Source organism: Pyricularia pennisetigena, assembly GCF_004337985.1.
Source record: "Pyricularia pennisetigena strain Br36 chromosome 4 map unlocalized Pyricularia_pennisetigena_Br36_Scf_9, whole genome shotgun sequence".
Classification (NCBI taxonomy): domain Eukaryota; kingdom Fungi; phylum Ascomycota; class Sordariomycetes; order Magnaporthales; family Pyriculariaceae; genus Pyricularia; species Pyricularia pennisetigena.
The window spans coordinates 1,359,353-1,384,115 of NW_021940921.1; the positions used below are offsets into that span (position 1 = coordinate 1,359,353).

General features: G+C 47.7%; 13 protein-coding genes across 13 annotated transcripts; 5 read left to right on the forward strand and 8 right to left on the reverse strand.

The window, feature by feature from the left end:
* Positions 1–149: 149 nt before the first annotated feature.
* PpBr36_10327 (uncharacterized protein) lies at positions 150–2,440 on the reverse strand (the record flags this gene model as incomplete). Its single annotated transcript, XM_029897439.1, has 3 exons — positions 150–1,003; positions 1,084–2,124; positions 2,149–2,440. The coding sequence occupies 3 exons, from the start codon at positions 2,438–2,440 to the stop codon at positions 150–152; spliced, it is 2,187 nt and encodes a 728-aa protein (XP_029744158.1).
* A 41-nt stretch (positions 2,441–2,481) lies between these two features.
* PpBr36_10328 (uncharacterized protein) lies at positions 2,482–3,039 on the reverse strand (the record flags this gene model as incomplete). The annotated part of the gene is made up of 2 exons (XM_029897440.1): positions 2,482–2,735; positions 2,763–3,039. Coding segments are annotated over 2 exons (531 nt in total), but the record flags the coding sequence as incomplete, so codon positions are not given.
* Positions 3,040–4,110: 1,071 nt separating this feature from the next.
* PpBr36_10329 (uncharacterized protein) lies at positions 4,111–6,566 on the reverse strand (the record flags this gene model as incomplete). The annotated part of the gene is made up of 3 exons (XM_029897441.1): positions 4,111–4,815; positions 4,889–5,694; positions 5,753–6,566. The coding sequence occupies 3 exons, from the start codon at positions 6,564–6,566 to the stop codon at positions 4,111–4,113; spliced, it is 2,325 nt and encodes a 774-aa protein (XP_029744153.1).
* A 345-nt stretch (positions 6,567–6,911) lies between these two features.
* PpBr36_10330 (uncharacterized protein) lies at positions 6,912–8,446 on the forward strand (the record flags this gene model as incomplete). Its single annotated transcript, XM_029897442.1, has 3 exons — positions 6,912–7,400; positions 7,467–7,661; positions 7,724–8,446. The coding sequence occupies 3 exons, from the start codon at positions 6,912–6,914 to the stop codon at positions 8,444–8,446; spliced, it is 1,407 nt and encodes a 468-aa protein (XP_029744318.1).
* A 483-nt stretch (positions 8,447–8,929) lies between these two features.
* On the forward strand, positions 8,930–9,737 carry PpBr36_10331 (uncharacterized protein; the record flags this gene model as incomplete). The annotated part of the gene is given in 3 exon segments (XM_029897443.1): positions 8,930–9,017; positions 9,114–9,678; positions 9,698–9,737. The coding sequence occupies 3 exon segments, from the start codon at positions 8,930–8,932 to the stop codon at positions 9,735–9,737; spliced, it is 693 nt and encodes a 230-aa protein (XP_029744317.1).
* Positions 9,738–11,506: 1,769 nt separating this feature from the next.
* Positions 11,507–11,910, reverse strand: PpBr36_10332 (uncharacterized protein; the record flags this gene model as incomplete). The annotated part of the gene is made up of 2 exons (XM_029897444.1): positions 11,507–11,578; positions 11,764–11,910. 2 exons carry the CDS (start codon positions 11,908–11,910, stop codon positions 11,507–11,509), a joined length of 219 nt encoding a protein of 72 aa, XP_029744320.1.
* Positions 11,911–12,769: 859 nt separating this feature from the next.
* PpBr36_10333 (uncharacterized protein) lies at positions 12,770–15,741 on the reverse strand (the record flags this gene model as incomplete). The annotated part of the gene is made up of 5 exons (XM_029897445.1): positions 12,770–12,863; positions 13,416–13,657; positions 13,722–14,064; positions 14,123–15,591; positions 15,643–15,741. 5 exons carry the CDS (start codon positions 15,739–15,741, stop codon positions 12,770–12,772), a joined length of 2,247 nt encoding a protein of 748 aa, XP_029744319.1.
* Positions 15,742–16,751: 1,010 nt separating this feature from the next.
* On the forward strand, positions 16,752–17,820 carry PpBr36_10334 (uncharacterized protein; the record flags this gene model as incomplete). The annotated part of the gene is made up of 3 exons (XM_029897446.1): positions 16,752–17,128; positions 17,183–17,258; positions 17,359–17,820. 3 exons carry the CDS (start codon positions 16,752–16,754, stop codon positions 17,818–17,820), a joined length of 915 nt encoding a protein of 304 aa, XP_029744314.1.
* A 1,347-nt stretch (positions 17,821–19,167) lies between these two features.
* PpBr36_10335 (uncharacterized protein) lies at positions 19,168–19,496 on the reverse strand (the record flags this gene model as incomplete). Its single annotated transcript, XM_029897447.1, has 2 exons — positions 19,168–19,300; positions 19,360–19,496. 2 exons carry the CDS (start codon positions 19,494–19,496, stop codon positions 19,168–19,170), a joined length of 270 nt encoding a protein of 89 aa, XP_029744313.1.
* A 417-nt stretch (positions 19,497–19,913) lies between these two features.
* On the reverse strand, positions 19,914–20,647 carry PpBr36_10336 (uncharacterized protein; the record flags this gene model as incomplete). The annotated part of the gene is made up of 3 exons (XM_029897448.1): positions 19,914–20,204; positions 20,257–20,483; positions 20,602–20,647. 3 exons carry the CDS (start codon positions 20,645–20,647, stop codon positions 19,914–19,916), a joined length of 564 nt encoding a protein of 187 aa, XP_029744316.1.
* A 1,611-nt stretch (positions 20,648–22,258) lies between these two features.
* On the forward strand, positions 22,259–22,717 carry PpBr36_10337 (uncharacterized protein; the record flags this gene model as incomplete). Its single annotated transcript, XM_029897449.1, has 2 exons — positions 22,259–22,295; positions 22,464–22,717. The coding sequence occupies 2 exons, from the start codon at positions 22,259–22,261 to the stop codon at positions 22,715–22,717; spliced, it is 291 nt and encodes a 96-aa protein (XP_029744315.1).
* A 64-nt stretch (positions 22,718–22,781) lies between these two features.
* Positions 22,782–23,571, forward strand: PpBr36_10338 (uncharacterized protein; the record flags this gene model as incomplete). The annotated part of the gene is made up of 2 exons (XM_029897450.1): positions 22,782–23,116; positions 23,148–23,571. The coding sequence occupies 2 exons, from the start codon at positions 22,782–22,784 to the stop codon at positions 23,569–23,571; spliced, it is 759 nt and encodes a 252-aa protein (XP_029744322.1).
* Positions 23,572–24,129: 558 nt separating this feature from the next.
* On the reverse strand, positions 24,130–24,420 carry PpBr36_10339 (uncharacterized protein; the record flags this gene model as incomplete). The annotated part of the gene is made up of 1 exon (XM_029897451.1): positions 24,130–24,420. One exon carries the CDS (start codon positions 24,418–24,420, stop codon positions 24,130–24,132), a length of 291 nt encoding a protein of 96 aa, XP_029744321.1.
* Positions 24,421–24,763: the final 343 nt, after the last annotated feature.

Sequence of the window (24,763 nt, forward strand, 5' to 3'; positions counted from 1 at the left end):
TTTGGCTATCAACAAACGACAAGGTGCCTTATCCTGCTGTTAGATCGCATTTACTCCCGGATACGCTGTTTCTTTCCACGTGAAGGACACTCGTCCAGCTTCATTGTGCAGACCATCGATCTCGGCGGGCTCGAAGAATCTAGAGAGCCTCACTCTGAGTTTCGAAGCAAAGAAGAAACACCAGTTGGGATTGGGTCATGCCTAGACCTGTTATGAATAAATTCATGCAGCACCCGAACCACGGTTTCGTGCCCTTCTGCCGCAGCCCATGACAGCGGCGTTAGGCCATGTTTGTTTTTCGCATCGACGTCGACCTTATCTGTATCCAGCAGCATCCGAACCACCCCTTTATGCCCAAAATGGGATGCTAAAATAAGATTTGTAGCATTTTCCAGCAAGCCCCTGGCAAACTGACGATAAATTTCAGACCACGCTGCATAATGGTTCGAATTTGGATCACGAATATTTGACGCGAAAGATATAATGGCAGCATTTTCGACATCAGTTTCGCGGAAGTGAGAACCCCAATGTCTGGCGGAATAGTCCATAAGCTCGGTTACCACCTCCTTTTCTGTTCGGAGGTGAAGATAAACCACACAGGACTCTGCAAGAACCGCGTGTGCTTGGCACATATCCAAAGTATGTGCCCACGCTCTGGTGATAATAGGGCCCGGCAGGCACACTGCGATAGGCAGGAGAAATTCCCTCGCCGTCTGATGGAGAAAATAGACCCTTTTGTCGTGCACCGTAATAAATAGCCCACACCACTCTCGAAGACGCGTTTTGAAATTTTCGTCGGATTCCATGTCAAAATCTCCCAGACACCGTGTATTCATACTCAAATCGACTGCAATTTGCATTTCGCGAAGAGTAAGCGGGCGATATACAGCGAGGAGGATGAGAATAGCTTTCCTGGCTTTTGTTGGATCGCTGGATTGGCTGAAAATCTCCTCATACGCCTCATTCACTGTGGCTGGTAAGGTTTGAATGGCAGAGTCAATCCCTAGTAAGGTCTTCTTAAAATGGTTTTTTTCAGGTGGTCCAAAACGAGATACAACCAGAGATATGTACGATGTTTTGTACCTTTAAGACGTTCTTCTAGGTGTTTTATAAGGGTTGGATCCAACTCCATATCCAACTTGAAACGGCTAACGCGATATTCGATAACTGCATTGGTCTCCTCGCTAATCGTTTCCGAGTCATCTTCGCCCTTAATTCGGATGCTGAAAAAGGACTTTTCGAGTTTTTGAATGTGATAAATCGTTCCTTGGTAGGGCCGACTGGTCAAGAGGATTTTCAAGCTTTTTCGTCTGCCTTTATGGAAATGTTCATGGATGAATTGTGACAAAGTTTCCATGTTGCGCTCATCTTGACGGCATTCGTCCAAAGCGTCAAGAACAATCAGAACAGTTCCAGCCTCTGGATCTGCGCTAGCACTCTCCAGAGTATTCCATAGAGCAGTGACATTTTCGGCAAGCTTTGCTCCGTCCTGCTTGTATCTTGCCAGGGCATGCCGCATTAGCTGAGGGCGCAGGCAAAGCAATTGGGGGACTAAGGCACACAGAGCCAGCTCAATCGTGTTCTGGTCAGGGTCCCTAAAAAAGAAGTAACATATTGCAGCTTCTTTGGATAACCTGAAATCGAATTTGGAGTCGATAAGGTATTTCGCGAGGACGGATTTGCCGCACCCTGGATCGGCCGAGACCAGCAATGGACCAGATTCGGCCGCTAGCCATGACTGATAGCTCTCATGGTTGAGGAACCAAGAACAAGTATCTGATACGCGGTTTGGAAGGCGCTTTTTGTACCAAATATAATGTCCTCGTCTCAAAGCTTGTAGACACTTGTCTTCTTTTACCTCCCTCGTCATCTGGACGAGCTCGTCTAATGTTCCCTTGGTCGCGTTGGAATACATTTGCTGGGACCTTTCGTCGACATCGCGCACTGACCCTTTAACTTTTTGGAGCATTTCCTCCCAAAAGTCCCATATCGCAATATCTCTCACGAAATTGCTGAATCGGCTCCTGAAGAACCGCAATACGGTATGGGCTTGGAAGTCGATAACTGCCTTGTAAAGCTCGATAAAAAGTTCTCGTAAACGAGTTTTCGCCTTTGTTTGGAAATCTGCTCATTCCCCTGCAAAAAGACCCATATCTGTATAATATTGGATCTTTTGGGTAACATACGCGAAACCCTCCTTGTTTGCTTGGTCGACTTCGTCCGGATTGGTCAGAAGGGGCAAAAGTAAGCAAACGCCCGCCCAGGCAGTACTTGCCATCGGGCTTGCCTGCACCGTATTGTCGATCCAGTCTTTTCCAAATTGGATACCTGTGACAAGATGTTGCATCTGATCTTGTAGCACAAACTTCTGCGTCCCGACCTTAACGGCAATTTGCTTCCCCTCCATGTGTTTCTGGCCCATAACGATGATGTCTTCCATTGTTTTCCGTGAACTTGTATCACTTTGTGCGTTTCGTTCCGCTATTTCGGTATTGGACGCGTGGAGTGGCCTCGCCTGCTCGTTAGACTCCTTAGATAGGATGTCTTTTTTAGGTAAGGCAAGGTTTTGGACAGCAGTTCCTCGTATGCCTGCATTATTTCTGGTTTCTCTTCTCGAAGAGCTTCATATGCCAGATCCCATGAAGACGTTAAGGCTGCCGTTACACGGCCATCGTTCGGGATTGGGTTGTTGTTCGTTGGGCAGGACTCGGAATGCAATAACTCGACAGATGTTGCTGTGTTTGGAGCATTCCTGGATTAACCATTCGGTCCGGTAACACTGGCCGCATTGTTCACTTCGTATTCATTTTGAACTGGTGAAATGTTGTTTGAATCGCGCAATTTCCAGCGCCAGATCTTCTTCCAGCGACTGGATTGTTTTCCCGAACTCGAGGGAGCTCCGCTGGGGTTTTTCTTCCGCCCGAAAAGCCCCATAATGCTGTGCGGGGCGCGACGATATTGCAATGTGCGCTCCACAATAGAGGTGGAAAGGTCGAGGAGGGAAAATATGTCCGGAGCGTTGGACTGAATGCTTGGTGCCTATGAGATTCGTTCTCTATTTCAGGTTTGGGAGAAACACTGAGGATAATGCCAGGGCTGCGTTTCCCCAGTTCCAAGGCCGATTATGAGCAAGTTAGCACTCCCTGGCCAATCCAATCTGCAATTTTCGCGATTGATGATTGTGGGTTGCGATACGGGGGAACACAATCCCGCCTAGTGGTAGTAAGTACATTTGCCCACCCTGTCGAGCATTTTCATTCGTCAAAGGCCAAATGGTGGCGGTATAAATACCTTCAGCCGCCTCCAATATCGAAATCCTCCCTAACCTCTATTGATAAAGGAAAGGCTTCTCAACTTACACGAAGCCTCTCAAATTTGGTTTCACAGAGTGCACAAGCTTTTGAAGAAACATTAGCGATGTAGTAACTCGACTGCATTATTTTCCACTATCGAATAAAATAGAAGAACATACACGGGCTGGTAATGACACCATCTTTCAGCCTTTGCAGCCAAGAAATCACACCAAGTTTTCTCATGGCCAAACGATTGTCCCAACAAAATGTTAGTCTATGTAGTAGTACATTTGGGCCTAGAGATGAAATGAGACGATGGGATCGTGTATCGAAGGCGGGGTCTTGAGTACAAAAGGGCACACTCCAATACATTCATATTCCACAAAAACTGAATCGTTTCTCATCTCATCAAGACATGAACCTAAATTGTGTACATTCAATTGCTTTTATCAAAATGGGTTTCGCTGGGCGTCTCTGAGAAAGGCGCAGGCCGTATAAACAACCCTTTTCTAATCCAAACGTGGTCGGATCAAAATAAAACCCAACGAGCGCGCTCATGCTTCAATCGATGTACCACCTCTATTTGACCGACTTCTGCTTGTAGCGCTCTCTGACATCTGATCAGAGTTCAAAGGACATTTCAAGGTAGGCGGAGGCCATCAAGGTCCATTGCAGTCTCGGTACAGCGCATCTCATGGCATTGACTCCGGTGGTGTATTGTGGTAGATGATGAGTATAGCGAACGCGATGATGACAGTATTATATGCTCTATGCATCCCTCGGCCTCTGATCATGGCGGGGGGAAAAGACGAACCACTCATAATATGCCACCCGTTTGCTGACTATCGCCGTTATTATTCCACAGACTCCGCTCCAAAAGATCCTCAAGACTGCAGATTTGAACACCCTGAAATGAACTCCACCAAGACGGCTTCACTGACTGAACACCCAGAGCCGGTCGTGGCCCCACGGAGAGAGGGCGTACCTGATCCATGCCTAACGTCACGCGATTAAAATCGAACGGGTTTTCCACTTTGACACCAGATCCTGGCACAGTCTCTACCTGTTCGCCCTTGGGAATCCTCCCTGGCCACCACTCATGAACCGAAAGCGCAGGGCTGAATTCGACCACATATTGGTCCCCCTGGACGTCAACGATTCGAGCAGGGAAGTAGAGCTGTGAGTCGTCTGTAACATAGTAATGGAATCGGAAATCCGGATACATGACGGGTGCCTCGACAGAGTCGCCGATATGGAAGCAACGATAAGGTCGAACATCGTACGCCCTGAGGTTTCTGCACCATGGTCGCCACAGCCGCCGTGTGCCCTTCCCGAGTTGTGTGAGCTGCTCTTCGGTAAAGCCAAAGCTGTCGCTATCATTCTTATCCCCTCCACTACCATCCTGAGCTTCCGTGGAATTGGTTGAGACTTGCTCTGGTAAACAGTCCCAATCGATATACTCTATCTCATCGCCGTCCACAACTGTGACTCTTGAGTCGTACCAACGCCCATTGTGCTCGATCTAGCCAAATCAAAGAATGTCAGTCAACCCTTAATAAATTCATTGCCGAGGTTCTAGAAGATAGAATACGTACCTGAACCTTTTCGCCAGCTTTTGGTGGGTCGGTGAATACCTTCGATGGCCCCAAAAGCGTACAGTCTAACTCTGGTATGACAGAACTCGAGGAGTTGTCTTCATGACGCAACATGGTGTCAAAGGAATTCTTGAGCGGCCTTGTGGAAAACACGATGGCATTCGAACCCACACCCGCCGTAATGATGTACTGTCCTCCGTGACATGCCTTGAACTCGGTGATTGGAAGGTCGCAGCTCCAAGCATGACCCCCTGATTCCAGTGCATACCGGACAGACAGCGTAGCGCCGATGTTAATGCCACCGATCGGACGGACTTGCTTTGAGAGACTCTTCCGCTCGATTTGACCTGTCTGCAGGTAACGTACGTAAACGTGGACGTCTGGGGCAGCATCATTGAAGTAAGCAAAGAGGTCCTCGCCGTTTGATTTCATGACCTCTCGTTCGGTAATGATTCCAAGTTCATCGGGTGCTGGAACGGCCACGATTTGTGCAGAGATCCAGCCGACGTGATCGGACGGTGATTCGATGGCCGCCGGTAAGGCAAGATCCCCGGAAGCCCTTTCACATTCGACAAGCATACCGTAGCCTGCGTTTTCGAGGGTCAACTTTCTAAGGGTGTCGGACAATGTAGAGTCTTGGAGAAGATTGAAATAGTCCCGAGGCTTGACGTAGCCTTTGTGCAGGGGATCGAGAGCAGACCGAAGAGGCGGGAGCCAAAGAGGCCGGATAGTAGAAAGACGACGCGTGCCGTTTTGATCGATGCGATACCAAGATCCTTCCTGGCGAGCGAGTTCCATGTTTCTGGCTTCACAAACCCCAGTCGGTATCTTTTTGAGAACAAAAGACGCTTCTACCTCATGTACGAAACGTGCCCAAGAAACGTATAGCGTCTGTAAAGTAAGCGTATGTCAGCAGGATGCAGAGGTATTGGGAATAAAAAATCCATTTGAGTGTACTTGCCTCGTATCGGAATGCTGAGACATTGAGTTCGTCGTTCTGGAACCGATCCTTCCAAAACGATGCTGCTTCTGGGTTCTGCGCTTGATAAATTTGAATAGCCGAAGTGTCAGGAAGCAGAGTAGCTTCCTGAAGTTGTTGCCGAAGGTTTGTGCATTCGTTCATAAGATTTCCCATCATCTGGTCTATGCTAGCAAGATCCGTGCTGAGATAATGTAAAGTTGTCTCTTTAACAATATGGGCGGATTCCACAATTTCCTTCCCACTCATCTGTCCCTGTTGCGTCCTAACGTCGTTGACAACTAAAGTAGATGCCACGACTACTGCCATGGATATTTGTTGTAGTTGTGCGGCCTTGTGCTGGATTTCTGTGAGGATATCAGGGATCCTGTAGAGATTCCATAGCCGCTTGAAAAATTTCTTGCCATACAACTCTATTTTAGTCGCATCTGTCGCTCCAGCACGGTTTTTATCTAGGGCATTGGCGCATTTCTTGCAAGAATCTTTGATGCTGTCCAAAATTTCTAGCATAACCAGAAACTCGGAGCCTTCGGTGTTGATCTTGTTTGTGGGATTCTCAAATGCTTTCAATAACGACACAAGGGTAACGTTGAGCAGTTTGAGTTCGTCGGCAGCTTGGTTGAGCGAGTCAAGTCTGTCCTTGACTTCAACCCCAAACTGTATGATAAACGTCAGTGCGGAAACGATATCCGAAGCCATTATGGTGATCGTGTGCCGCAGGCGGCTATTCTGGAGACGCTTGAACTGTTCTGTATTTTTTTTGGACAAGCTCAACTTGCCATTCCTCTTTGTCTCTGCCTCTGGCGTTCAGGTTCTGCTGGATGCCCTCCCGAAGCCGAGAGGTGCGGGGTTTTGTTGTGGGGTTTGAATATTGCGCCACTCTCGGCCCGATTTTGCAAGCGGGTGGCAAACGCCGTTTTACCTCCGCACACGAAAAGCCCAATTTCGACCTTCCAAACTGAAGAGCCGAACCTCTACTAACGAAAGCCTAACGTCAATAAGCGTAAATATAACTTCTTCACGGTACCTCTCTGATCTGCTTCCATGGAAAGCTGGCTGAAAGAAACTGGAGCGGTAGGCTTGGACGACTTGGAGCTTGCCGACTTCCCCATCACCGGGCGCGGTGTCAGAACACTGAGGCATTTCAAGGAAGGGGAAAAGATTCTCACCATTCCATGCGGCAGTCTCTGGACAGTCGAGCAGGCTTATGCCGATTCACTTCTGGGGCCAGCCCTGCGCTCTGCGCGGCCACCATTGTCTGTAGAGGACACATTGGCGACGTACATTCTCTTTGTCCGATCGCGTGAGTCGGGATACGATGGCCTGCGAAGCCATGTGGCAGCGTTACCTCCAAGTTACTCTTCCAGCATCTTCTTTGCTGAGGATGAGTTGGAGGTCTGCGCGGGCACTTCGCTGTACACCCTCACGAAGCAACTGAAGCAACGGATAGAGGATGATTACAGGGCATTGGTCATGCGATTGCTTTTACAGCATCGGGATATTTTTCCACTCGAACAATTTACTATTGAAGATGTAGGTGTTACTCACGTGCGATGGATGTTGTGAATTGACCACTAACGCTTCTTCTCCCTTTTTTAGTACAAGTGGGCTCTCTGCACCGTGTGGAGTCGTGCAATGGATTTCGTACTGCCCGATGGAAATTCGGTTCGACTTTTGGCGCCCTTCGCAGACATGCTGAATCACTCGGACAACGTTAAACAGTGTCACGCCTACGATGCCTCTTCTAAAACCCTCTCTGTTCTTGCGGGGAAGGATTATGAAGCTGGAGATCAGGTATGTTAATCTTGACTCTGCTGGTACCAAGTTGCGTGCTCACTATGGGAATACTCTTCCAGGTTTTTATCTACTACGGATCTGTTCCGAATAGTCGCCTCTTACGTCTCTATGGCTTTGTCATGCCCGGTAATTCTAATGACAACTATGACCTCGTTCTTACAACGCACCCTGAAGCGCCCTTTTTTGCGCAAAAGCACAAGCTCTGGGTATCATCTCGACTCGATTCAACCTCCACTATTTCCCTCAGTCTCACCGATCCGCTACCAAACGATGTCCTTCGATACCTTCGTATTCAGCGATCAGGTGCATCAGAACTCGCTGCCATGGCGATTCGGCGAATTGATGCCACGGAAAAAATCAGCGACTCCAACGAAGCGGAAGTCTTGCGGTTTTTGGTGGACTCGCTCCGTGGACTTTTGGACAATTTCGGAACGCAACTGGAAAAGTTAGAAGAACAACTCGCGGAGGGCATCTATGCATTGGGAGGGAATGCATGGGCTGCGGCGCACGTTAGCTTGGGCGAACAGCGGGTGTTGAGATTGGCGAGAAAGAGAGCGGAAGAGTTGTTGGCGGCGGTAGAAAGCGGAAGTGAGAATGGGAAGGGTTCGTTGTCGGCACAGGCGCAATGCGCAAATTGCGGAAAGGCTTCAGTGCCGTTGATGTTGTGCGCGAGTGTAGAGCCATCAGTTATTGCGGGCGGACATGTCAGGTCGCTCATTTTAGTGAGCACAAGGTCATATGTCGAATTACAGCTTCTAGGAATGTATGAGGGGATAGACTAGAAGTATCGAAAGAAACAGTTTGGCACAGCTCTTCACTAACAGAGTGAAACTAGAGGTACGGTATTCGAGCACCTCGCTCGTGGTTATGCCAGGGCCGAGATTGAATGCTCCGTCAGCCCCCGCAGCCTACCTTTGGCCTGGTCGCGTTCATAACTAATCCAGTTCAAGACGTTTGCGGGATTTTTGACATGGTGTGATATTCAGCGGCTAACGACGTATCCACTGAGGATGGCAGAAACCATTATTGGTAACCAGGTTGTCGGGTGTGAATTGTTACCAAAACACCGGCCCACACAACCTGTGGTTTGGATTAACCAACATCACAATATCCACAATATATGTGATAGTGATTGTGTTGGTCACATCCAACCTCCCAGCGCCCGGTGCACAAGGCTTGATTTAAACACTCCTGCCCCCGAAATTTAAAAGACTTGTTTTCGTAGATTTGAGCGATGCAAATCAGCTTGATGACTTTTTATACGAATGAACGATCAGCTTTCACTACGATCTCGTCCTTTCCGGTGTATCGGCAGCGATAAAATGGCAGAAAGAGGTGGCAATAATGGCAATCGTAAGTCAAAAGGATTCCGAAAGCAAATAAAATTCTTACAATCAGATGCGAGCGATTTGCACTTGTATCATTATTCTGCTAACTAATACTCTTTAGTCAATGACCGCATCCCGTTCCAGGCACAGCCAAAATCAAAGTTTCCCGACCCATCCTGTTTGAACGGCATTGCAAGACGTCCGCAAACTTCACCAGCCAATTTTGCGAGTAAGGAAGCAAAAGCGAAATATTGCGGCAGGCCCATCGCAGACTACGGGACCGCCTGTGTTGACCGTAAGGTCCGTACTCGTCGAAAGACATATGCAGCCCAACGCGAAAAGGTTTCAGGGGCGAAGCGCCAGAAAAAGAAGAAACAGTCTACCAAACTTCTCCCTGGGGGCTTGTATCATGGTCGCTGGAGGCCTGGAATCTACTGGCCTGTGGTCATTCTCTCTTGGGACGATGCGAGGGTTGACATGAAAGACCTGCCCAAAAGCGACTGCTTCGATGTTGACAACGGGAAGATCGTGGGATGGGCACCTGGTTATGAAAACGGAGGCAGCCTAGCATATGATCGGTGGTTTCCCGTTGTATACCTCGACAAAGATTATTGTATTGGTTGGATGCATGCGAGAGACTTCTTCGACTTTGACCAGAAACAAGGTTATTCCAAGGTGCGCGAACGGTATGCCAACCTTACCAAGCATGAGCCAAGAAATTGTCAAGCAGAACCTAGTACAGTAGTTGGTCGGGAGTTCCAGGTTGATTCAAAATCTTGGTGGGCCACTGTTTTGGAGAGATAAGATATGCCTGTACAGTAACGAAAAAAAAAACACGCTTTCCAATAGCCGTTTAACAGTAAAATTGGCTGAAAGATCCAACTTGAGGTCGATAAGCCTCTTTTCAGGGCGCAAAAATTGATCAGTTCAATGGCAAGGAACGTGCGACGAACGAAGAGGTAAATATAGAAGTTAATCGTTATCTTTGAAGGATGAAGGCACAACACGCTGGCGAAGCCACTTTGCGCAGTAGCTGCAGCGTACACAGTGTTATTGTTGGCAACATCAATGATCCACGTAAACGGTTGACATTGTGTTCACTAAAACTGATAATTCCTTATGAGAGGCTGGTGAAGCTGTGATGCAGGCAGGTAAGTATGGGTTTAATCGCCTAGCGAGGACTGGCTAGTGCGTATGCGTAACAGAACCATGGCTGCGACTTTACACCTGCAATGTCTGTTTGATTGCCCTTTTCCAAGAGTTGAAGTATTGTCATTAACAAATTCTAGGAGATAACTATCCTACATAGTAAGGTCGCCGAGACAATTTGCCGCGCAGCTTGAACGGCCTTGGTTACAGACCGGAGTCCTGGCGGAGCGAATTAGGCTATTGGCGGAAGAGTAGAGGGGCTTCGGGGTAGCATTTTACCGACCGCTTGAGCCGCGGAAACTACCTGGATCAATGCTTGTAACTGCTACAGCCTAGGTCAATAAAAAACGTTCCTCTACAAGTCGAGCTAAGTAGTTTGCTGACCCGCCCACACTGTTGTAGTGGATCTGCAGCCAAACAGCAAGGGGCACTTGCAGCTACTTCGAAATACTTTTGCAGATGGTGATTAGAGCCAACAGTAAATTTTTGCTACTATCGTGCAGCCATATCTAGATCTTGTCAAGTAGACCTACCTAGGCCGTCTCGAAATTCTAAAGATTGAATGTCTGTACTGAGAGCGGAAAATAGATTTGGTCCAAATTGTATTGGGTGCANAAAAAAAACACGCTTTCCAATAGCCGTTTAACAGTAAAATTGGCTGAAAGATCCAACTTGAGGTCGATAAGCCTCTTTTCAGGGCGCAAAAATTGATCAGTTCAATGGCAAGGAACGTGCGACGAACGAAGAGGTAAATATAGAAGTTAATCGTTATCTTTGGGCACAACACGCTGGCGAAGCCACTTTGCGTAGTAGCTGCAGCGTACACAGTGTTATTGTTGGCAACATCAATGATCCACGTAAACGTTGACATTGTGTTCACTAAAACTGATAATTCCTCATGAGAGGCTGGTGAAGCTGTGATGCAGGCAGGTAAGTATGGGTTTAATCGCCTAGCGAGGACTGGCTAGTGCGTATGCGTAACAGAACCATGGCTGCGACTTTACACCTGCAATGTCTGTTTGATTGCCCTTTTCCAAGAGTTGAAGTATTGTCATTAACAAATTCTAGGAGATAACTATCCTACATAGTAAGGTCGCCGAGACAATTTGCCGCGCAGCTTGAACGGCCTTGGTTACAGACCGGAGTCCTGGCGGAGCGAATTAGGCTATTGGCGGAAGAGTAGAGGGGCTTCGGGGTAGCATTTTACCGACCGCTTGCGCCGCGGAAACTACCTGGATCAATGCTTGTAACTGCTACAGCCTAGGTCAATAAAAAACGTTCCTCTACAAGTCGAGCTAAGTAGTTTGCTGACCCGCCCACACTGTTGTAGTGGATCTGCAGCCAAACAGCAAGGGGCACTTGCAGCTACTTCGAAATACTTTTGCAGATGGTGATTAGAGCCAACAGTAAATTTTTGCTACTATCGTGCAGCCATATCTAGATCTTGTCAAGTAAACTTACTTACCTAGGCCGTCTCGAAATTCTAAAGATTGAATGTCTGTACTGAGAGCGGAAAATAGATTTGGTCCAAATTGTATTGGGTGCACTCATTCAAACTCACGCTAGCTAGTGGGCCAACCACTCTAAATCCGTATCGAACGCTTGAACAATCGCAGCTGTACTTTTTCGTGAGGCCAATGATGTGGCGGTACCAATAGTGGAGCTGAAAAGGTAAAAATTTCTGCAGTGAAGAAAGAAACCTCGTCATCCCTGAGACATGCTGGCGAGCTGGGGAGGTTGAGGATCATTGAGAACGAGAATGAATCCATTGCGTTCGATCCCGCTACTGCGGTTGAAGTTAGATAGGAAATGCAACGGCTCCATAAGGAAACTGGGCAATCGGTCATGAGCTGATTTGAAGTCCTAGGTAGCTGTAGGTAATCCTAAAACCTGGTTTCTGAAAATAGGTACCATAAAATGCTTAAAGTGCCGGAACCGGGTTAGGGGCTTCGGGAAACGCGTTCAAATATAAACATATAGGTTTAATCTTCATTGCCAATATCTAAATCCTCAAGCTAAACCCGACTTAATGATGTTTATTTTTCTACCGCCGGAACTTCTGAGTGCAATTTTGGTATATCTGCCTGTTCGAGACATCAAAAATTGTCGGTTCGTCCACAGTCAGCTCGCTTACGTAGGGTTTCCACATTTGACCCAAAAAGTCTTTATCAGCAACTTCTGCCCCAAATCGATTCGAAGCATTGCGCATTCCCCGTATGGTTCGCTAAGTCAAACAAAAGAGCTTGTTTTATACAATGGAGTATGGAAGGGTCGCTGTTTGAACCCAGAATTATATTTGCGGAACCTTCTTTTTCTTTTACCGTCATTGCAATCCATCGAACTGTCGCACGAATATATCAAGAAGTATCCGCAAACACATGCGAAAGCCCTTTTCCCGTTATATACCGTTGGAAACAGCTTTACAACAGTTCTCCGCGCAATAGAAGACTCGTCCAAAGCCAAGAAGCTCATAATTACTGGCGTCCTGGATACTCGTCACATCCAAATCGAAAAAGATCTCACATGCATTACACACCTTTCCATCAATGCCCTTCAACTATCAGACAAATTCGCCCTGAAATTTCTGACACATTTTCCAAATCTCGAGCGTCTCTCTATCCAGTCATCTCACCACTGGATTAAAAGCATACGGATGTCACACTTGCGTTGGGGTGCGCTGAAGTGGCTGAAGCTAAATAGCTTTTGCATTTCAGAAGATGACCTTTTGGATTTCATCATACATCATCAGTTACTAGAGCAGTTGAAATTAGAGGATATGTGCGTCGACGCCGGATCATGGACGTCTTTTTGTCTCCGTCTGCAGGCCATAAGCAGAGATATTACAGTTTTGTTTGAGGGACTTTTTTCCAGCCGGCCTCTTCAGCGACTGGGACCGATAATCTCAGGACAAAAGCTGCAAGACCTCGCATCAGAAACTCCATTTTCACTGGAAGTGTGTGGCTGAAATGCGCCTCAGTACAATAGAAAGAGCAACTGGGAAGCCGTTTGGGTACTTTGGAGAACGCGCTGGCCTGTGGGACGCCTAGGTATCTCCCACCCGAATCTGTCCACATACAATCGCGTGAACGACCTGGGATATTTGGGCGTTCGGAGTCGTTGCTATACCAGTTTGGCAGAAGTGGCACCCGAAATGCGCAAGGATTAGGTAGCCAGAAACTAAGATGAAGTTGGCTCACAAACCCTGGTCTTCCACGTCCTTGCTAACACTTAAAAGGTCGATAACGTGGTTGATAGGATCCTTATAACTGCCTACGAGACTATGACTGTTCCCACCGTAGTGCGAAAGATGTCGCGGCCCTCTTCAAGCTTGGAAATACGGTCCAATAGAAACCTTCGCTGATTTTGTACTGTAGCGCCCTCGAGAGCCACAGATATGACCTCGGCGTCACTCATTCCCGCAACGACTGGGGGAGAGAAAACATGGTCGAGGCCGCGAAGAATTTGGCGTTCTATCACCTGTGTGGTAACATTCGCAACAAAAACCTTCTGTTGGACCTGGTTGTAAAAAAGATAAATTAGAATAACTTCTGTGACTTGTTTGATGAGATGGAGTGTTTACCTTGTAAATGACCAACAAACATTCTATTGCCTCTTCACAGCTGAAATCTTCCATATCGGCATTGGCTTTGGTGCAAATTGTGGATACCATCCCAACTACCGTGGCTACATCAAACTTTTCATAGTGTAATCCTCGACTGCAATTCATACTTGCATGGTGCTCGAAATAACCAGGTTTGCCGGCTTTGAGGTGGGATTTGAGCTTCTCTTGGCGGCTTTTGTGGAGATTGTCAGTATAGTAGTGATTGTAATTGATAGGAAACCCCTTGAGGTCTTCGAGGAGCTTTCTCAGCTCGTCGTGCGCTGCTGCTCTGCGCTGCTGAAGGCGGTTCTTGATAATGGACCTTTTTCTCTGCTATTAGCAACAAGACAATCAGAAACACTCGGTAGCGCAGAACTAACCAGATGCGAGGCGTAACATCCTTCGCGCCTTTCTTCTCGAGAAGATGTGTGAGAAAACTCTCACAAATATCACAGATCAGATCGACGTGAGCATTGGCCAGCTCAGCCCACGGCTGTGATTGTTCCCAAAAAAGCTCTGCGACGACGTGAGGGTTGAAGCTGCCAAATAGCTCCGTTCCCCGTGAGCGTAGAACTACTCCCTTAACCCAGCTGTAAGCTTCGGCTTTTGACATTCTCTTTGGGCCCTTGTTGGATTTGCCAAAACCCTCTTCGGTTATGTCGATGGGATCCAGTTCCCCAGGATCGACTCTAGAAATCCGGTATTTGTGCCCCTCAGTCCGGATATCTTCTGAAAACTTATTGTTCCAGTGTTGGACGGCTGCGCGAAGCCGAGAAATGGTGCTCTTCTTGCTGAAAGTGAATTTCCCGCCATCTTTGGCCTTGAAATACTCGTGTTCGTAGTGACCGTTGGAAGCAGCCTTACAGATCTCATGACAATCCATGCTCAATTGCGCTAGGTATTGTCGACAGTCCGCAGCCGTGGATCTGGAGTTTCCGAGAGGCTCCATATCACGCTTGGATGATTCTAAAGCCACGTCCAAATCACTCATTAGCCGTGGTAGCTCGTTCTTCACGTGATTGAAGAGGAGATGGCTAAGCCGAACACGCAGGGTGTCGATGCCAAGCATTTCTTTGGGCAGACTCCTGAAATTCGAGGTACAGAAGAAGTTCATTTCCGAAGTATTCCGCTCCTCAAACGAGAAGTCTTGCTCGCTAAACATTCGGTTTTTGACGACATGCCAGCCAAGCTCAAAGAAGACATCTTGATTACGTGCAAGCTCAATGAACTTAGCTTCAGAGCCAGAACCCGCCTCTAACTTGTCGGGCTTTGTAATAACACCCAGTGTTCGCTCTCCTTTCGGGTCAAACTTGCGGACTTGCTGAAGAATTCCCTGATTGGCTGCGTCGTTGGTAGCTGAAATAACCGCAAGGCAAATGGTTCGATGCTGGGAAATATAGCGGTCCGTAATTTCCTTGACTGTCGCCACGTCGTTCTCAGAAACACCCTTTGTGGAAGCCTGAATAAGGCCCGGAATGTCGACCAGGGTAAGTTGTGGACGATTCGGGCCATCGATCTCAATACTAAGCGTGTCCGAGGCAAAAGCGCTGACAGATGGTGTATTGTTGGACAAACTGATGCCCATAATCTTCATTGCAGCATCCATAATTCTTGGCAAATCGCTGAGGCTAGTGATAGATTCGGAAAATGCCTTGATAGAAACCTGCTCTTGCTTGCTACGCGAGCAGGAAGGTACAATCTTGACGGTAATTTTTTCTTGGGCCTCACGGCGGAGGCTTATCTCGGTAGCAAATCTTGTGCAAAGATTGTCACTTCTAGGGAAGGGAATCTCGGTCAAAGCTTCTAGAACGGAGCTCTTTCCAGCGGACTGATCTCCACACACGACAATCTGTGGGAGAGAGAGGATACCGCCCAAACCACATTTTCGCACCTGACTAACTGTATCGAGCAGGAGGCGTTGCTGGTTGCCCTGAAGACCTTCCAGAGTTGACCCTAGATTGATCAGCTGGGAAGGGCAGGCCTCCCGAGCGTCACCCATTTCGGAGCTGGTGGGACAGAGAACGAGTTTCAGGATTGATATTAAGGATAAATAGTGTTGGCGACCAGCACGGGAGCTATTTTCATAATCGTTCGTGCATGATGTGTGCTTATATACCTGTTAGAACATAGCGTTGGGGCAGTTTGCTTCTCATGTGAAAATTTGTATTTCGAACCTCAACTGACAAAGTTAAATGTCATGCCTAGTCTCATAGGAGGCAGATTATACTCTAGCCATCCGGTCAGCATTGTCGGACTGCTTTAGACTTGTAAAGTTTTCGGGATGTCATGACATAGATATTGCACAAACGCTGTGGACTGTTGCTGAAATTCTATTTTTCGGCGCAATCGGCGCCGGCGGATTGCGTTCGCGATGTCTCCCACATACCTCTGGTTGGAAATATTGTAAGGTATTCTTGCTATGCATCAAAAGCGATTCACTTTGGATCGAAAGTTATATCTCTAGCCAAGCTTGTCTTTCTGCTGATCTAAATGAACTGGGCTGGGCTTGGATGCAAAATTATGCTTTCTAAATAGCAGCACCCCAACTGTTGGGTCTGTGAAGATTTAGTTGAGGATGGCGAAATTGCTGGGAGTTGATCACAGATCTATTGAGCAGACCCGAAAGTTTCTACCATCAATTTTTACCCTTGAGCAGCACAAGATACGGGATGGCTCCTAGTCCCTGGTTATGGCTTCAAAGTCTCCTATTTCAGTTTTGCGTGGGCCCTCCTCGTCTCGCGCACCCGGTGCCGATATACGAGACAAGGCCTAAAAGAAGAAACATGTCGCCAAAATACGCCGATTGTTGTAATGGTTCAATTTCGATGTAAACTCTAATGCTTTCAGGTTACTCCACTTCGCCCTCAAGCCTACCGAAATAAAACACCACGCCCTATATGGCGCTCAAGGTAACATATACCGGATTCAATGGAAGCTGCGATCCATCGTATAGCTTTGTCCCCGTTGGAAGGCAAGCAGCGGCAAATTATCTCTACCGGGTCCGACATGATGCCAAGAAAAGAACCAGAACCTCAGCCTTCCAGATCCGAAAAATTAGCGGTTTACCGCAACGAGGCTTGTCAGGCTGTCTTTTCAAGCCCAGAAAACGCAGAAATCCGAACGAAGAAGGCCGTAAAATCTCTTATCAACGAGAATCATCTTTCGGTGGCTGGCCTTTCCACCAAGCGCTTGAACGCCGTACTGCGATCGCTCCAGGAAGACAGAGTATTTGAATCTTCCATCTTCGCCCAGGCTGCGTTCCCAGAGCTTCGTCCGTCAGAGCTAGTAGAACCAGCGCCCGTCACTGCACCTGCCTCAGTTCCTACACAAGCCCAAGCAACAATGGGCGTGCGACCAAAAAGAGAGCTTTTAGAATCTCTTGAGAGGTAATGCAGGTCATAATTTGCATCCTTGGTATACTTTCGCTAACAATGCAATAGGATATATCTCACAGGAGACTACTCAGATATTACTATAGCCTCTGCCACCAGGAATTACCCGGTCCACCGTGCCATCGTCTGTCCACGGTCCAAGTTTTTAGCCGCAAAATGCCGTCATATTAAGGCAAGGAGTATCCTTCTCCACAAATAGCGTTTTTAGCTAAAAATACGTATAGGAGGGTTTTGAGGGCGTAATAACGCTGCACGACAACGAACCCCTTGTGGTTGACATGATGATACAGTATCTCTACCTCCTCGACTATAAACCGGCCCATGACCCTGGCATGCAACTCGCGGAGAGTAAGCAGAACGCAAGCGCCATTGATCTTCTTCTACACGCCAAAGTGTACGCTATTGCGGACAACTATGCCATCGACGGTCTCAAAGCCCTAGCCGTTGTCAAATTTAAATCATCTGCAGGAGAGGCCTGGAACACAAAAGATTTTCTTGATGCGGCTATCGAAGCATACAGTTCCACTATTGATACTGATCGGGATATGCGAAATGCTGTTATTCAGGTTTTTGCCAGTAGCAAAGAGCTGTTGGAACTGGATGAAGTCAAAAAGCTCGTCAGAAAACTGGACCAACTTGCTTATGACTTGCTTCTGTATTTCCACAACGAAGGAAGAATCTTATAAATGGGCTGTTTATCTTATTTTATGGCTGCGGCACGCTTTCGGCATGCGGTGAGTGTTCAACTGGGGTCACGTTTTTGAGCGTTGGAAATGGTGGTTAACTGACAAGAAAGAAGCATGTATCTGTTCTGCGATGTACACGTAATGTACACATTCGCATGCTTGAACCGTGAACCAAGAACCAACACGATCACATTTTTTGTACCTATTGGAGTCGCAATTTTTAGCGCCGTGTAATCCTACCGTTGCATGCTTTTCGCTGTATATGAGGTACAACTGAGGTTGGATCAATTGTATCGGAGAGGAAAATCTACAGGTGGGCTGGCACCAGCCTTGGGCTCGGTTTTTCTTGTGATACCGAACTGTTGGGTTTATCTCCACTTCGGCACACCGGCGGTGATTTCCCCGCTCTTGAGACAATGTTACTTTGATTGGGCTAGGATGAACCCTGATTCATGCTGCTAAAGCTGTCACCTTTGTTGCCCAGGCCTTTGGAGCACACCGAATCACCAGAGGGATCTTTGATCCCGGATCCTGGATTTTGAGTCCCGGACAACTTGCTCCGACATTCTCGCCAACAACCTATGTCCACCCATGACAAAGTCTGCCCTTGCGAAAACCCCATTTTCAATGGAAGTGTGCGGCTGCCCAAGGCACGTTTCTGAGATTGATTTTGGGAGCGATGGAGAAGGCTGTTATAGCCTGTGGAACGCCTCTGCATCTCCCAATTGAGGTTCTCGACCACTGGCGTGGGTCATCGAGAATATTTGGCCCCAGGAGTTGTGTTGCCATACCTGCTGGACAGGCTCCGAAATGAGCAAGGCAAAGGTTAATCGCTTCGCATATAGATTTTTCTGGATGACCAGGTGCGATGGGCGCGGATTACAATATCGGTTTTGGTAACTCCATCAATAATAGTGACAATTGAAAGGGTTTCTCCGAATGCTGATACAAGAACTTGCCTTACCGAGAACAAATTGTAGAAAGTCAGGCAATCATTCCAGGCCTCAAAAAACCGCGAGTGGTGTCCAGTAAGTTGGACTGAGCCAGTACACCCGAGTCCCTGGTTCTGGGATCAATCAGAGCCCGCAGGCTACCAATGTTTCGACAAGTACAAAGATGACTTGGCCCCAATCTATCCATTCATTGCTCAGCAAACTAAACCACTATCAGAGATGGCATCTTATACTGGAAGCAGCGCAAATAGTGAAAGGGCTAGTAGGGGCCTGACGCACTATACCGGCCAGTTCGATCCGTACGAATCCCCATTGCACCATATCTTGCCTAGATTCACTGAAAGCCACCACCGTCAACGGTGTACTGTCATCTACGTTGACAAGAACGTTCAGATTAGTATTCGCTCCCCGTCACAGCGAAGGCGAATACATGAATGGGAGCGTTTGAGATTCGAAGCGCGCAGGTGGGGCGAGAAACACAAACACCGCGAGCCAACGCTATTGAGTGGTCCGCAAGAACGGGCACCCTGTCAGTGTTCTTTAATCTGGATCAAGCAGCAGCGTGATTTTGGATCGGATCACTAACACCTGCGCACAGCATACATCCGACCAATAACCCCGAAAACAGTGGTTTTGCCGCGAACCACTAGAACCAAACAGCTGCGGTGGGCAGACTCGAGAGAGGAGCAAAACAATCGCATCGCAGGTAGGCCCCGGAAACATTATGGGGTTTCCCAGATAACGCCCATCGTGTCCTCAGCGAGATGCGAAGCAGTTGCACTAAGATCGTGTCTGAAACGGAACCAGACTAATCACAGGGATATGGAAGGCTATTGTGATGAGTTGTCAGGCTTTGTTTCCAAGCTCTCGATTGATGGCAAGTAATGGATCGTTTGTGTAAATTTATCCTGTAGCAATTGCGCGCTCAAATGTATGGGCTGTATATCATGATTCTCGTCGCAGGCCGTCCCCAGATCGAGGCGCAAGTTTGTTTTGTTCGATGAGCGATAACTGTACTTCACTGAAAATAGCACTGCATAGAGAAAGGTCGCTGCTGTGGCGCCTAAGCCCATGAAACTTTAATGCACTTGCTGCTTCTGACCAGCGACTACCAGCACGACGGACAAAACTAATGATGAATTAATTTGGACAAACATCACCCAGAGATTCCGCTATTTGTTTCCTCATGTTTTCGAGAACGGGTAATACAGTAACACATCTGGCTAAAACCCTCCGAAAATTCTCTGCAATATCTACTTGGTCCTGAAGCTTCTTCTCTAACAAACTTTGCGTGCTCCGTAAATTTCGATTTTCTTCTTCCAAATCCCTTCGGTGGTCACGTTCTGCAGCAAGTTCTCCCGCTACCATTCGCAGTTGGTCAGAAAGGTGTGCATTTTCATCTTGAAGTTTGGCGATGAGAGAGCTCGGCTTCTGCAAACGATGTTATTATCGTCTCCCTTTAAATTCCCACGGAGCTGCTTACCTGAGCGTCTAGGTTTGGATTTTCTGACGCTTTAGTCGCTTCAAACGATTTCCCGACCTCCTCACGAAGTAGCCGCAATGCGTTGACGGAATGGTCACTCAAACTCTTTGAAAATATCTTGGAACATATTTCCTCGTTGCCTGGAATGACTCGCCATGTGTAAAAATCGGATCCTCGTGGCAAAAGGCGGACCTCAGCAGGTTTGACTTGATGTCCGAGACTCTCATCTGAAAATTGTTAGCCTCGCACATGTTGATAGGTTAAATTAGACTCACATATATGATCAGCCAATTTTTTGCGGCAGTCGTCTCTAATTAGCCGGCGTTCAGTATTACTTGGACGTACTGGAGGCATATTTTTTGTCGTAAAATGCGGTGTCTCTGACTGACATCGATACATACCAGTTGACTGTCTACTGGTACCGGCTGGATTCGGGAACAAACAAAATTCGGGACAACCCAGTGTATGTAACTAGTATCACAACAATGAGTTTGCCCGTCCTGGCAGCCCTGCCAGCGCAACTAGCTCCCAACTACCAGTACCGTGGCTCCCCTGGCTCCCCTGGCTACCAGTACCTACTCCGTGTGACAGTACTAGTATGGAACAAAAGGCCGCCTCACTGGCTAGCAGTACTGCCTTGGTACTAGTTTCGCAGGATGATGCGCTGACTAGTACCGTTATGCTACTGGTAGCCAGGGTCTGAAGAGCTACCAGTCTCAGGTGGGGCAATTCTCACCCTGGTACCAGTATCCTGGATCTTTGCATTAGGATACATACCAGTACCCAGCGGGGTCATACTACCAGTATCCTGGATTTTGGTGCACTGTTTGGGACCGGGGTGCATTAACGCATCTGGTACTGATACCTTCAGGCGCACGGCCCAAGAACTTGTTTGATACTGGTACCAGAAAATTGTTATTTATAAACTATTGACGCTTTCTACGAGTTATGGGAACGCAGTTGCAATTGTTCAAACTCGGGCTCCTTCAAGTTCGCATCGTCAAGTTCAATCTCCTTTAGATCGCAGCCGAGTCCCAAACCCAACCCGAAAACAGGTACTTGATCAGAGGCCAAAAAGTCCAACATATAAACTCCCATCCGAGCTTCCGATGCATTTTTGTTCTTCCTATTCAAGACATCAAGGTTTGTCCGTTTCATACTAACGAACCTCTGCACGCACTTACTATCAAATTTTACACTCAAAGAGCATAACCATGCAACAGAAAAAAAAAGACCCTTGGGGCCAGATTTTTAAAAATGAAGACTGGCTCAACGCCGTAATGAACATAACGTACGACGAACCGATTTCGCCGCCTGTCCCTGTTCTGATAGGCCACGACATTTTTAAACTTTACGAAGGGAGTAGTGATCAAGTATACCTTATGCTTACCACAAACGATTGGGGTGGCGATGTCCAATATGCCAAGGAGCAAATCTTTGACTCATTGAGACCGCATTCGTACGACAACGAGTCGCACGAAGTTCATATCAAAGGCACCAATATAACAATCGCGTTGGAAAAACATATCGAAGAGCTAGAATTGGAAGAACCCCGGAAGTTGTTTCATATCGCGGGTAGTTACCCGGAAACCGCTGCTTTGTACTACAACGAAGAGTTGCCGATCAAAATTGGCACCGATGGAATAGGCGGAACCCGGGATAACGATCACTTATCAATTCAGGATTTGTCGACGATTATGTCTAAATTTAGGGACGGGAAGCCAGTTATGAGAATGATTTTGAAACGAAAGGCAACCACAAGAAATGAAAGGAAGTGAGCGTGTATTTTGGGTATTGTTGTATTAATTAGATCTTGGTTTTTCTTTCCTTTGATTTCGAGGCAGTAATAACTTGATATAAGGCATTGATCCCCATCTCCAAGACCTGTGCCACTCTTCATCTTGCCCTTATCGCCCGAGGTTTCAGCCGACTTCTCCTGCGGCATGCAAAAGCCGTGAGTGCAGTGGAAAAGATTGGCCCATCAATGGTAAATTCCGGAACCATGACGGCATCACCATCATCCTTTGCCAGTCGCAGCTGTAACCCCTGGTAAACAAGCTGAAGACCGATCTTGAACAAGCCCGGAACTTTAATTTGAGTATTTCTCAGAAAGAGGTAAGAGTCCTGAAAATAACATGGTGAACACTTTTCTAACTCGACATAGTTTGACTATGCCGGCTATACTTGTTTACCTCAATGCGTAACAGCGGTACGGTCATATTTCGGCAAACATACCCCACAACAAGGCGGCCAGTACTCCGTTCGATTATTTTACCTCGAAGCTCGCAAAACAGACTTCAAAGACGGACTCCACCAGCAGCCATTGTACCAGCTGAACCATCTTCCCATCCCAACGTATGCGGTGTGGAATATCGACAGGTTTCTTGCCAGGGTGGCGAGATTGTGCTGCTTCTCTCAAACCATGAACAATACGGGACCTGAAACGAAGGAGGGATGGTAGCCCTTTGCTTTTCACTGTTGCTGAGAAACTCGGGGCACGAAAGCAGGGCGCATTAGTTATCGAAATGCCCACAGCCTCTCGACGGGAACTTCCCGAACAAAGGGCTCGGCAAGCCCCGTGCACAACCTACGTCCCGGAGAAGCTGGACGGCTTTTGGCGGCTTTTCACAAAAAAAGAAAAATCAAGCCTTCCTCTTCTACCAGCAAACCCAGAGAAGGTTGGCTGTTTGGATGACGCCACCAATGTGTACGGCAGCCTCGTTGAGGAATCGTTCAAGCAAAAGAAAAGTTTGATCATGGAATGTATTGACAGCTCAGATCTGGGTTTGCCTAACAAAAACATTGAAAACCAGGCACATCATTACTTGGCCATTGGCGCACTTTGGGCAAAGCATGCGCCGTTTAGCAGAATGGTAGCCTTAATACTGGAGACTCATGCGCTTGAGCTACTATGAATCATCTCACACTCACATACTGTCCGACAAAAACAGAGTCTTGCCGCGATTACGAAGCGAAGTCATTGATAAGTCACGCGACATGCTGCTCGAACGACCAACCGACTCCGCATTCAGGACCCGGTTAGCAAGACTTCGTCCTTTTTTGAAACTTGGCCTGGAATGCCTACTATTTGTACCTATTGTCGTGGAGAGAAAGAAGGACTCTGAACGGTTAACAGACTGTGATACCAAATCGTTGCGCGAACTTATCAATACCTCTCCAAACGCCGATACCATTGCAAAAATCGGCGAAAGATTCCGACGCAGCATCATCGAAGGTGACGTCTTGGTTTGGAAGAATATTGGGCGCGATAAAATTCGGAATATGAATGTGGAGGAGGTATCGCGACGGATTTAACAGAGACTTTCCACTTGAAACAGTAGCTGGCCAGAGAGACCTCCTGTATATCATATCGGGTAACTGATAGCAAAATCCTGTTGGAGCAGCAGGTCTCCCAGGAAGAGGTAAACGATACCCAACAAAGAAGAGAAAGTTTGGGATCCTTAGCTTGACATCTGTCTCTAGCATTCTGTAAAGAATCCCTTCAATAAAATCTTTCGAGAGCTTATCTCCCAGTCCACCAACAATTTTTAACCATGTAATCAATGCCAGTCGCTCGTCCGGATTTCCCTTCTTAAATTTCGGCATGTCAACATTCTTGCCAAGGTCTTCAGGGATAATGACCTTCCCAGGCACGTAAAACATCGTCATTCCAAGAGCCGAAACTTCACCGGCAGAGCTCAATGAACTCGAGCTCCAATACTCGGGTGCCATATACTTGGGCGTCCCCCAGCTCTATGATGCCCCAACGTGGTCGCCATGTCAAAGTCAATGAGGACTGCGCCACTCGCTGGTGAGAATGCAATGTTTCCTGGGTTTATGCCTTTGTGGGCGATGCCCATTTTGCCAAAGTACTCAAGAGCAGATGCTTTGTTGTGTGAAGTATCCCGCTAGCGTGTTCTTGCGCGCATACGTAATCCCCGCGTGCTCCTTGACTTCGACCTGGATCTTGTCGACGGGGGCGCGTCGGTCGATAGACCCAGGCATGAGGCGCTGCTCCTCCTGCATTGCCCGGATCCGCTGCATCCGGGAAGTAGCAGCATCAAAGCTGGCGGTCGAGTTGTCCGAGTGGTAGGGACCCCCGTTCACGCTGACGTCATTGAGGTTTTGGCGTTGGCTGATGCGCAACTGATGCGACTCAGCCATGGCCAGGTTTTGCTGGACAGCCGAGCTCACGAGAGCCACGCGATTACTGGTGTGGTTATACGCCGAACCGGGACCGAGACCTCCCGTCGGTTGGCAGTGTGAAGCTCGGAATCATCAGGCTTCGAGTGACGACGAACGTTTTTCTTGGTTTGGATCATCGTCGTTGGAAGTCCTCTGGACTTGATGCTTTTCCGACAAAGTTTATTACTTTTGTTGGCCCGTGTCCGACGGTTCTAAACGTCAGCGATGGCTTCCCTGAGCGCCGCATCATTTTCCTCTTTATTTCCGGTGCTCCGGATCTTTTCGAGGTTTTTGATATATCCTTTGATCTGCTCATGGTCTA